Source organism: Lepidochelys kempii, chromosome 3 (assembly GCF_965140265.1).
Source record: "Lepidochelys kempii isolate rLepKem1 chromosome 3, rLepKem1.hap2, whole genome shotgun sequence".
NCBI lineage: Eukaryota > Metazoa > Chordata > Testudines > Cheloniidae > Lepidochelys > Lepidochelys kempii.
Genome location: NC_133258.1, coordinates 2,222,779 through 2,236,031, shown reverse-complemented (window position 1 = coordinate 2,236,031; position 13,253 = coordinate 2,222,779). Strand labels below are relative to the sequence as shown.

The window sequence follows — 13,253 nt, the reverse complement described above, 5'->3', positions numbered from 1 at the left end:
CAACAACAAGTATGCACTATGCTGCTGCTGTTTCTGAAAGACTATTGAATTTGTCATCAGAAAACTGGAGAATTTACATGCACAGTTTAATGGTTCTGAGTTAAAAGATTTCTTAAATATGTATGTAAATGTGGAAATAAAATAAATATGGGCAATGTACTGTGTGTATGTGGTTTGTATTATCAATGGGTAATTTAAATTGGTTTTGGATCCTTCAAGATGAAATATCATATAATTAAAGATCCTTTCCAGAAAATAAATATTAACAGGTAGTGGGAGAAGCTGCCAAGAGAAGCTGTAGAAAGTCTATCACTGAATGTATTTAGTGTCAAGACTATATACTTACTCATTTTTTATTTTGCCTTATAGGCATAATTAAATCAGTCCTGCCATATTGCATGAGAGTGAACTAGATCTCTAACTTCAGAAGTTCCTTTTAATCAGAATGATTCTAATATCATGGAGTAATTTAATCTGCTCCTTTCGCTTAATAACAATAAAGCCCTAAAACATCTTCAATACATTTATATTTAAGTAGTTGATGAATATTATGTTAACATTTGCCTGTGTGAACTCTTTGGTTTTATATCAACATCAAGCTGTGTCACTTACATTTCCTCTTCTTTAGGGTTGATTCACATCTGGAATCAGTTACTAAGGAGAATATAATAGTGTAATCATGGTCAGTAAGAGAAGTTAAATGGAATTCATAGATTTTAAATCCAGAAGGGACCATTGTGATCATCTAGTCTGACCAACTGTATAGAACAGGCCATAGAACTTCCCAAAAATAATTCCTAAAGCATATCTTTTAGAAAACATCCAATCTTGATTTCAATCATACACCAAGTTGGAAAAGTTTTTTTTTTTTAATTTTTTTTATTTTTTAAATTTTTTTTAAAATTTAAATATTGATGTAAATTGGTGCTTTCTTGCTTGCTTTGGTATTTTGAGAAGCAAAATCTCTATGTATATTTTCAATAATACTTGATACAATGTATCTTTAGGAGTTTTCCAATTTAGATCACTTTTGCCATTCTGAATAGGCTAATCATTTTAATGTGGCACCCAAAAGTGTGAAAGGCACTTCAAAAACGTAAGATGATAACTCTCTGTTCAAAAGAATACTAGATTAAAAATATGTACTTTCTAGGGCTCTCGATTAATCGCAGTTAACTCATGCAATTAATTCAAAAAAATTAATCACGATTAATCACAGTTTTAATTGCACTCTTAAACAATAGAATACCAATTGAAATGTATTAAATATTTTGGATGTATTTCTACATTTTCTGCATTGTAATTGAAATCAAAGTGTATATTATTTTTTATTATAAATATTTGCACTGTAAAATAATAAATAGTATTTTTCAATTCACCTCATACAAGTACCATAGTGTAATCTTTGTTGTGAAAGTGCAACTTAAAAGTGTAAGCGTTTTTTTTGTTATATAACTGCACTCAAAAACAAAACAATGTAAAACTTCAGAGCCTACAAGTCCACTCGGTCCTACTTCTTGTTCAGCCGATCGCTGAGACAAACAAGTTTGTTACATTTACAGGAGTTAATGCTGCCCTCCTCTTATTTACAATGTCACCCGAAAGTGAGAATAGGCATTTGTATGATACTTTTGTAGTCAGCATTGCAAGGTATTTACATGCCAGATATGCTAAACATTCGTATGCCCCTTTGTGCTTTGGCCATCATTCCCGAGTACATACTTCCATGCTGATGACGCTTGTTAAAAAAAAATGCGTTAATTAAATTTGTGACTGAACTCCTTGGCGGAGAATTGTATGTCCTCTGCTCTATTTTCCCTGCATTCTGCCATATATTTCATGTTACAGCAGTCTCAGATGGTCACATGTTGTTCATTTTAAGAACACTTCACTGCAGATTTGAAAAATCACAATGTGAGATTTCTAAAGATAGTTGCAGCACTCGACCCAAGGTTTAAGAATCTGAAGTCCCTTCCAAAAATCTGAGAGGGACGAGGTGTGGAGCATGCTTTCAGAAGTCTTAAAAGAGCAACACTCAGATATGGTAACTACAGAACCTGAACCACTAAAAAAGAAAATCAACCTTATGCTGGTGGCATCTGACTCAGATAATGAAAATGAACATGCGTCAGTCTGCTCTGCTTTGGATTGTTATTGAACAGAACCCATCATGAGCATGGATGCATGTCCCCTGGAATCGTGGTTGAAGTATGAAGGGACATATGAATCTTTAGTGCATTTGGCACATAAATATCTTGCGACGCCAGCTACAACAGTGCCATCAGAATGCCTGTCCTCACTTTCAGGTGACATTCTAAACAAGAAGTGGGCAGCATTATCTCCTGTAAATGTAAACAAACTTGTTTGTCTGAGTGATTGGCTGAACAAGAAGTAGGACTGAGTAGACTTGTAGGCTCTAAAATTTTACATTGTTTTGTTTTTGAGTGCAGTTAAGTAACAAAAAAAATCTACGTATGTAAGTTACACTTTCATGATAGAGAGTGCACTACAGTACTTGTATTAGGTGAATTGAAAAATACTGTTTCGTTTATCATTTTTACAGTACAAATACTTGTAATAAAAAATAAATATAAGTTGAGCATTGTACACTTTGTATTCTGTGTTGTAATTGAAATCAATAGATTTGAAAATGTAGAAAAATCCAAAATATTTAAATAAATGATATTCTATTGTTCAACAGTGTGATTAATCCCGATTAATTTTTGTAATCGCTTGACAGTAGTATTTTCTTTTTTGCTGATTTTGCCTGTAACTTTCACTTGTTTGACTAGATTTGACAAGAACAGGTCGAAATCAAAATCTTTCACTTGATGAAGAAAATAAACTTTGTTTGCAGTATGTTGGTTTTGTGCTAGGAGAATTGGTAGCATAAACACTGTTTCTACTTTTTTGTCTGTAGAATGATTGAGGAGAGCGGGAAGAGGAGAAGGACAATGGCAGAGAAGAGACAGCTATTCATGGATATGAGTAAGTCACAGTGTTGCAGATAAATCATTATTAATGTATTTGAGGTAGGGTGGCTTGTTGCTGGAGGGCATGGGGCTGACCAGCCCTGATTACTGTGTTGGATACCGTAATTCCCTATAAAGGGCAGAAGGTGGCTGCAGTGAGGAGGGAAGATTAGGCAAATGCAGGAAGTAAGAGAGGCTTCTGCAGGGAAGACCCTGATTATGCAGGGGTTTGGAAGCTGCCAGGCTGTGGCTGCCAGAAGGATGTCAGACTGGGACAGAGGAAGAGTTCCATGTGTAGCAGAAGAACCAGGACTAGGTATAAACTCTTACGGTTATGGATTTTATTTTGTGGACCGTGAGGATTGCTTGAACCACTTCTGTTATTAAACCAGCCCTGTGTGGGGATGCTGTTAGCCACATGAAATGCTGCCTGGAGTTCTTAAGGGGCCTGCAAGAGTGGGGTTAACAGAGGTGGGGTACCTACAAAACGTGTGGCCACAAGGATGTACTCAGTAAATAGTAACTCCACTACAGTGCTACAGCGTTTTTAAAGAAACTACAACAATGTAACCATTTTTTACTCCAAAGAGAGTGGATTTATGGAACACTCTACATTTATAGTTTCAGTACTTGCAACCTTAGTGTTATCAGTTTCTAAGGGAAACACTCAAGTCAGGAAACTCAGCCAGAGTTAAAGTTCTTATGCATCCCTAGTTCTTCCTCCTTTTTACATATGTATATGGTATTCTTTAATTTACACAATCACACACTTTTTTCTTTGAGAACTTGCTCATGTCCATTTCATATTTGGTGTGTGCTTGCCACATGCACCGGTGCCGGAAGTTTTTCCCTCAACAGTATCTGTAGGGGACCGGCTCTGGCGCCCTCTGGAGCGGTGCACACATGCCACGGTATAAGGGGTGTCACCGGTTCCCCCCACCTTCAGTTCCTTCTTTCTGACAGTGACTGTGCTGGAGCATCTGCTGCTTCGGCTAGCGTTGTCTCATTCTCTGTTCGTACAAACTCTGTAGAACTTGTAGTATAGTTGTAGATAGTTGTTGTTACAGCTAGTTACCCTTAGTAGTAGTACTTGAAGTTCTCGTAGTCCCGAATGGGACTCAGCCGGGGGACAGGGCATACCTTGGTCCCCAGGCTTTAAGCCCTGCAATTGCTGCAAACGGCCTGTGCCCATCAGTGATCCACGTACCAGCTGCCTAAGGTGCTTAGGCGAGTGGAACATAAGCAACAAGTGTTGTATCTGCAAGTCCTTCAAACTAGGATGAAGAGGAAGAAGCACGATATCCATCTTAAAGCACTCCTAACGGAATTGTTACTCCGGTACCGGAGCAGCAGTCCAACTCTGCACCAAGCACCATGGCCTCCGGGCGCAATGCTCCGCTGGCACCGTACATGAGCCGGCACCAGTCTCCCTCCACAGCTCCGGTCAGGAAGCCAAAAAAGACCAAAGGGAAGATCTCCTACCTCCTGCAAGGGAAAGGAGAGGGCTGGGAGTGAGCCAAGACTCGGGTCAGGCAGCTCAACACCTCCTTCGGGAAGTCAGGCCCCAGCTCAAGTCGAGCGGTGCAGCCCATCCCATACTTAACCTGCGACTCCAGATAGGGGTGGAGGCCCTGGCCAGCTTCAGGTGCCGTTGAAGCCCTTCAAGCAGCTCAGGAGATCCTGATGCTCCCGGTGCCACTCACACTGGCTCCAGTGGTACCCTAGTCTCCGGGAAAACCTGCATTGGGACCTATGCACGTGTCCCCGACTCAGTGGCACCGTTCTCCATCGAGAGGGGCGTCCTGCCATTGCTTGCCCACCTGAAGCTGTCACTCCTCAGGACTAGAGAGGCGGAGCCCTCTTTGGTCCCTGCACCGGGGGTACCAATCGAGGGACTCGAGGCGTTCCTCTCTGGTGGATTGGCGCAGACCCTCTGAGGCACATGCCACCTGGCAAGAACACTGGGACTGGCCCTGACCATCTCCGACGGCTCGGGACAGATCAGAGGTCCGAGACCACCAATCACCGGGCCGTCATTGCCCATCTCCAAGAAGGAGATCACCCTACTCGAAAAGATCCAACAAAAAACTGGATACAATTAACTTAGGCTTGAATAAAGACTGGGAGTGGATGTGTCATTACACAAAGTAAAACTATTTCCCCATGTTTATTTCAACCCCCCCCCACCCCATTCCTCACACGTTCTTGTCAACTGCTGGAAATGGCCCACCTTGATTATCACTACAAAAGGTTCTCCCCGCCCCCGCACTCTCCTGCTGGTAATAGCTCACCTTACCTGTTCACTCTTGTTACAGTCTATATGGTAACATGCATTGTTTAATGTTCTCTGTGTATATAAAATCTCCCCACTGTATTTTCCACTACATGCATCTGATGAAGTGAGCTGCAGCTCACGAAAGCGTATGTTCAAATAAATTTGTTAGTCTCTAAGGTGCCACAATTACTCCTTTTCTCTATATTGTAGTATCCCAACATGAGGGGATTTGATTTGGAGGGAAGCATTATTGAAAGTAGCAAAATCATATGGTGTTCCAGGTAAGATAGTTGGAATTATAAAAGCTGTGTAAAAAGACTCTTGCAGTGCTGTCAGAATTGGTGGGAAGTTAAACAATTGTTTCAAGTCAAAGTTTGGTATAATACAAAGTGGCATGGAATAGCCATCACTTTTCATCCTGTTCTTAAACTGGACACTAATACATTAGGCAAGTTGGATGGCATGACATTGGATGATCTATATTTAAGATTCTTAGTGTATATAGATGACACATAACTGACAGATGTGTTTAAATTTATGATGATACTCTTTGCTACCGTGGAAAATTCCTGTAGTCAACTTGGACTTACAATAAATGCCAAGAAGACAAAATAGTTACATCTTGGAAAAGGGATAATAGATGAGGTTTTGAAGTGTAGCCTCTGTGAAGTCACAGAACAAGTAGAATCTTGTGTACTTAAGAAGCTTGATAAGTGCTGATGGAGATGAGGTTAAAAGGAGATGTGCCTTAGCTGCAAGTGCTACACAAAAATTAATGAAATTATGGACTGATAAAAACATTAAATTTGGTACCAAGGTGAAAATTTATCAAACCAGTGTGTTAACTATTATTCTGTAATCTGGAAGCAGCTGTATTAAGGGAAACAGACATCAGAAGGATGGACACAGTGGAGATAAGCTCTTCAAAAAAAATGAAGAGTATGATCGTGGGGTCACTGCAGAAGACAAACATGATAGGATGCCAAAGAAAACAATGTAAGCACAACCAAGGTCAGTTTGACCTGGAGGCCGACCACTGACTAGATAGTAGGACATCGAATGCAGGGATGTGACCAGGCTGGATTTAATGGAGGAACAAGCCATTGACAGGAATGAATGGCAATGTTGTACTGCACCTCATGTCTGCAAAGACGTTCTGGGTTGAGAGAAATGTAAAATAGTTTGCCAGTATATCGAAGTCCCTAGGGGATTTCTTGGAGTTACTGACTTTTATCCCTTTTTGGATTATTAAAAATCTCTGCTTGTGAGAGAGAAGTTTTTGTTCAGGGAGTGGACTTGGTGGGATGTGGTGTGAATGTAATTCTAATGGCTCTTTGAAGATGCCAGTATGGATCTCATTATAGGGGTGTGTGTCCTTCAGGAATGTCCATGGGGGTTGTGCATGTGCCCTTTGCCGCCTTGAGGTTCTGTACAAGGGCGTAAAGGGCTGAAGGTTCCCACAGTTCCCTCTTACTGCCTGTGGCAGCAAGGCAGAATCTGGTGAGTCTAATCCACTAGCTCTTGGCTATAGCTAAATCTTCTGATAAATCCTCTAAATATCTTCAGAACTCTTCTGATTACATTGATTGTTCAACCACTTTGACTTTGACCCATCTGGACAGAGTACTAATAGATGACCTTCCCCCACACACTTCTTTGGACAAGGCTCCTTAAAGTGGTGGACTGAACCTTCAGGCTTTGGGCCCTGTGCATGCTATGATAGACTAATAGCCTTAAAAATAGATACAATGGGTGCCTCTTATGTCCAGGAGAATAGCACTTACTGAGCAGATGCTCAGTGTGCCTGAAATTCTCCGCTATGATGTTGGAGTTGCAAGATGTGAGGCTGAAATGCCACCTTCTGGAACAAATCATGAATATCTCATCATCCTTGGATCCTAAGGATGAGCTCCAAGATCCTGCTAGTGGCCAAGTCAGCTTAATCCAAACCCCATATAGCAGACAAGCAACACCGAAGACCAGCTGAGAGAAGATGGCACCTGGAAGGGACTTGGCATTGAAGATGACCCCAACATCAATCAGCTGGCAATCCAGTCACTCTCCAACTTTGAGTTACACATTTGTGGGTGCCAGCTGTCACCTAGCAGGTCCAACAGGAGCCTGTCTGAAAGCTATTCAGAGGATTGAAAAGATGTCTTTACAGGTTGAGATAGATGGCTTATACATTGCTGCAAAGTCTGTGGCCACCATGGTGACAATGTGCAAAGTGTTGTCTTCAAGCATCAGGTTTCCTGAGAGAGGTACAGGCCATGATTGAGGACTTAGCTATATGGTGCTCTACACTTGCTGAAAGACTCAAAGGCCACCCTTTATCCTCTGGGGATTTACACTGTTCCTTCAAGCTGTACTATCCTCAACCCCAGTTGAAGCCACTGAGACCATCCTACCATCACAGGCAGCCTGAAATACCAAGCCAAGAAAAGACTGAGGTAAAATAGAGGTTCCCATGTTTGGCATGGACGCTGAGGAGCCAGAGGTGCAATCTGTGCCGGCAGGGACTTTTGCACAGCAGGACACTCCTTCTCCCCAGTCCTTGATGGCGTCCAGGTTATGGTGATTTATCTCTGGAAGATTTGCATTCAGTCCTTATCAGAGGACACTGAGCTCTGTCTGAAGCCTCTATTTTTCTGTTTGGAGTGACCCTTCTTTGCGCCAGATTGACGCCGGTTGCATGCGTAGTCCCAGCAGGCACTACTGTTAAAGAAATTCTGCCCTTACGTGCACAAGGCTTGTGCAAACCTACAGTGGAATCCACACTGACTTACATCTTGAAGAACCATAGTTACTTCAGGGTAAGTAACCATAATGTATAGTGGACAAGTTCTATCGAAGTGGGAAGGGTTTGCAGTATTTCCTGACGAGTGGTCAGACTTCATTTAGATTAAATCTCAGGAAAAACGTCCTAACTGTAAGAACAGTCAGAAAATGGAACAGACTGCTTTGGGAGTGTGATGGGGTGACTCACCCTGAAGGGTTTAAAGCAGGCCAGATGGGCCAATGAGCCCACTAGGCAGCTGATTATGGAGGCTCAGCTGCGCAGGAATAGGCAGGGCATATAAAGATGAGGAGCTGAAAGGAAACGAGGCTGCTGGGAAAAGGAAGACACTCCCAGGAGAAAGGGAGGAGTGAGTGGAGGCTGCAAACCTCAGTCACTCCCTGGGAAGAGGGAGGAGGCCTTAGGGAATTGGTAGGCCTAGGAAGAAAAGGGGAACCTGTAGTAGGAAGCAGCCCAGGGATAGAGCAGTGACGTCAGAAAGAGAAAGTGCAGACTGCTGATTGAGCGTCCCTGGGCTGGCCCAGGTTTCCTTACCAGCCACTGGGTGAGTGGCACTGAGGCAGTGAGTGGGAAGACTGCCTAAGACTGTTGAGCTAAACCTCCCTTGGAAGGGAGGGAACACAGACTGTGACATGGCCGGAGGGCTCAGCCACAAAGAGGCTGTGAGAGGGGCCACAGGTGGACAGCAGAGACCGTGACAGTGTGCAAATTGCGAATGGGGGGTATGAGCCTTGAGCTAATCCCCAGAGCACCAGAAGGAGGCGCCAGTCCAGCAGTGAGTGGTGCACCCTGTGACAGGGAGGTCAGGGAAGCTTTTTTTACTGGAAGTTTGGATAGCCATCTGTCTTGGGTGGTTTAGACTCAATAAATCCTGCATCTTGACAGAGGGTTAGACTTGATGACCCTTGCGGTCCCTTCTAACCCTATGATTCATAGTTCTTCGAGTGCTGTCCCTGTTGGTACATCCTGGCACCATCAATTGGAGATTTATGATAGCAGTCTCTGTGCGGGCTGTGCATGCGCCATAAGCATCTCGCGGTGCCATTGGCGCTGGGCCTAGCGTGCGCATAACCCGAGCCCTCCAGTTCCTTCTCAGTTGTCCTTGGCTGAAGATGGAGCTCAGGGGCAGTGCTCGTTACTCTCACCAAACCTTTAAAAAAACATATCAGTTTAAATAGTTAGCCTTTTAAAAGTTATAGCTAGTGTTGGTGATAGTTTTAAGGAAAAAAAAAAGTTTGCTTTCTCAGTTTACCCTCTCCACACCAGGGTCGGTTAACTGTCAGAGATGCCTGGCTCCCCAGGCTTTATGCGATGCGGCTCTTGCTACGAAGCAATGTCCGTTTCAGACAGACACTGTCTGTGTGTCTGATGTCTTGGGGAAACACATATCCCACAAAATGCGCTCACTGCAGTAATCTGAAAGCGAGACCCAGTGTAACTGAGATCTCCACTTGAAAATGATACTGTGACAAAGTGGGAATGTTCTTATGTTTTCTCTGAATACTGTGTGGGTGCCTCAGTTTCCCCTATGCAGTTAAGTATCCAGGTGGTGGGATAAGGGTGTGTGATTGTGGCAGAGCCCTAGGGGGCCAGCGTGATGGTGTCTGCACAAAGAATGGCCGACATCCTGTCTCCTGGCAACTGATGGCCTGGGCCCCTCCTCTGCAAAGGTGCCAACCGAAGGTGTTGGAGAACAAAGAGATCAGGTGGCCTCCTGGCCCGGGAAAGAGACAAAGGAGAGGAGGGGCTGGAGAGTTTCAGTTTGGAGCTGGCCGGGGAAATGGAGGGGGGCTCAGATTGGGCTCTGGCCTCCCTGCCCCTCAAGACAGACCTAACTGAGGGGTCCTGTTCTCTGTACCGACAAGCTCTGTTTTAGACCATGTTCCTGTTGTCTAATAAACCTTCTGTTTTACTGGCTGGCTGAGAGTGACGTCTGACTGCGGAATTGGGGTGCAGGACCCCCTTGCTTCCCCAGGAGCCCTGCCTGTGCAGACTTGCTGTGGAAAGTGCACTGTGTGGATGGGGATGCTGAATGCTCCAAGGTCAGTCCCAGGAAGGTCGAAGTTGTGTAAGCTTCTTGCCCTGGGGAGAGGCGGCTTCCCCAGATTCCTGACTGGCTTTGTATGGAGTAGTTCCAGAGCATCGCTCGGTGACTCCATGACAGATACATGCCTTCCTCTAAAAGACTGAGGAAGAGGGTGTAGACGTTTCTGCAAAGAAAATGTATGCATAACTTTGAATACAAAAATGACACATGCATACATACCAGAAAATGTATGCGTGGGTATCCTGTTCCAACAGGAGCCCCCATCAATAGTAATCACGACGAATGCCTTGTTGATAGGCTAGGGAACCCATATGCACCTGCGCATGGTTCAAGGCAAATGATCTCCTGCAGAGACTCAGTTTCTCATCAATCTCCTAGAACTATGCGCGGTCCGCAATGCCTGCAGACACTTCCTACCGCACATGAAGAATGAATCCATTCGCATCGTAACCAACAACATTGCCTGCATGTTTTACATTAATTGACAAAGGGGTGCTTGGTCTCACTCACTATGCACCGAAGCCATGACACTCTGGAACTGGTGCACGCACCACAACATAAACATTTCGGCCTCCTGCCTTCTGGGCTCTCAGAACGCGATGGCCGACACGCTAAGCAGGTACTTCTTTTGAGAGCACGAATGGGAAATGAATGGGAGAGTTTTGCTCTCCATTTTTTGCCGGTGGGGCACTCCCCTCATCGACTTGTTTACATCCTCAATGAACAGCAAATGTGCTATGTTGCACTCGAGAGCGGGGATGGGGCTCCGGTCACTGGGGGACGCCTTTCTCATCACATGAGATTCACAACTCATGTACGCTTTCCCACCAATTCCAATTATATCACATGTGATACACCAGACACGAATAGACCAAAGGCCAAGGTTATCCTCATAGTCCCGACATGGTCCAGATAAGCGTGGTACCCTTACCTGATGCGCATGGTGATATGCGCCTCTCAAGCTCTCCCTCGTTGTCCGGACCTGCTGTCTCAGAACAATGGTCACACTCTTCACCCAAATCCGGAGAAACTCCATCTACAGTTGTGGCTCCTACATGGTTCCATCATGGCGAACTAACCTGTTCGGAACAAGTTAAACACATATTACTAAATACAGGTCCACACAAAATACTTACCTTCAAAAATGGAAGAGATTCTCCTCCTGGTGTTAAGAAAAACACTTGATGGCCTCCACAGCACCACTACCATTAGTGTTAGAATACCTGCTGGAGCTGAAAGGCTCGGATTTAGCAACGAGCTCAAAGTTCCTCTCACAACTATTACTGCATTCCATCATGAGATTGACGGGAACTTGATCTTTGCACACTCAATTACTAAACACTTCCTCATGGGTCTCCAGAACGTTCACCCAGAAGTTTGCCAACCTACCCCAGCCTGTGATCTCAATCAGGTGTTGAAATGCCACACTGGACTACCATTTGAACCCTTAGTCACCTGTTCCCTGCTGCATTTATCCATGAAAGTGGTATTTCTGGTCACCATTACTTCCGCCAGATGGGTGAGTGAGATCAGGGCGCTCATGGCCGATCCTCCCTACACAATATTCTTCAAAGACAAGGTCCCGCTACACCCAATCCAAAAATTTATACCAAAGGTAACATCATCCTTTCATATGAACCAACCAATCCATTTTCCTATATTCTATCCCAGGCTTCACAAGATTCCAACAGAGACCGTCTTGCACACATTGGACATCAGACAAGCATTAGCATTTTACCTGGAAAGGACCAAACCTTTCCAGGAATCTCCTAGACTTTTCATTTCTACTACCAAGTGTTCGAGAGGCTGTGCAATGTCTACTCAGAGATTGTCTAAATGGATCTCCGCGTTCATTCAACAGTGCTATCGTATTCAGAACACGAATCCTCCTATGCACATCGGAGCGCATTCCACACGACCTGTTTCTACCTCGATAGCGTTCCTTAACAATGTTCTGATATTAGAGATTTGTAGGGTGGCCACTTGGGCCTCTGTCCACACGTTCACTGAGCACTATGCAATCACTCAAGACTCCAGGGCTGACTCCATAGTTGGTCTAACCATACTTACCTATATGACCCAAATGAATCCGAAGTCCCTCCTGCCTTCCCGGGGCACTGTTCTACAGTCACCTGAAGGTGAGCACCCACAGGGATAGCACTCAAAGAAGAGGAGATGGTTACTCACCTTGTGCAGTAACTGAGGTTCTTCGAGATATGTCCCCTAGTGAGTACACCTGTACCCACCTTCTTCCCCCGTACTTTGGAGTTCGCTGCTCGGACTCTGCGGTAGAGAAGGAACTGGAGGGCTCGGGTCATATTCCTGCTAGACGCGGCACCAACTTGCACTACTGTGCACGTGTGACCAGCTTAGACACTGCTACCATAAGTGCCCGGTGCCAGGATGCACCGACACCTCAAGTAGAGCTCCAACAGGGACACCCATCAGTAACACCCTCAGTTACCTCACAAAGTAAGTAATCTTCTCTTGTCAAATTAAGCTTGTTTTGTAGCTGAATGCCCTTAGGCTTTGTCCTTGTTTTCCACAAACTGCATTCCGACTGAGATTTGTGCTAAATTAGTGAAGTGCAACTGCATTGGTGGTCCATAGTTTGAAATGTAATCTCCAGTGTAACTGGGATCTCTTCCATCTAGAAGAGGGGAAATTTTCAGTACCTATGGTTAAACCTTCCTCATACTGTTGAGATATAGTTAGAAGTCTTAATGGGATAAAAAACAGGCAGAAATCTACTAAAACTAAAAACCAAAACCCATCATAGCTGTCAAAAGAAACAGTACTCTGGTTCTCCCTCCTCATTACTGCCTGTTTCACATTCAAATTTTGTGGTCTGTCATAAGCTAGACCTTTTCATCTTTTTGTGCAATGCCTAGCACAAGGGGTCTCCAATTCTGCCCAAATATAAATTATTATTATTATTTTATTTTATTATATACTTGCATCTATCACAACTTCTTAAAGGTTTATAATATTGCAAATAAGTAGGTTCTGTTCTCAACTTTTAGGGTTGTCACTTGTATCTAGACATTTCTTAAATAGAAGCAACCTCTGTTTTGGTGGTGGTGGTTTGGCCTTCCTGAGAAGGTGGGCTTTATGTCAAGTACTGAAGACAAACTAGAATCTGTTCTGATCTCCCTTAGCATG

General features: G+C 44.0%; 1 protein-coding gene across 17 annotated transcripts in view; it reads left to right on the top strand.

Moving 5' to 3' along the window:
- DTNB (dystrobrevin beta) overlaps positions 1–13,253 on the top strand; it is a 389,020-nt gene that overhangs the window by 16,970 nt on the left and 358,797 nt on the right. For all 17 annotated transcript variants that reach the window (XR_012157855.1, XR_012157851.1, XR_012157853.1 and 14 more), the window contains one exon: positions 2,921–2,988. Coding sequence is in view for 6 of the 17 variants with exons in the window: in XM_073335462.1 (XP_073191563.1) it covers positions 2,921–2,988 (68 nt within the window). In the remaining 11 variants the exon portion in view is untranslated. The remainder of the gene's footprint in view (positions 1–2,920; positions 2,989–13,253) is intronic.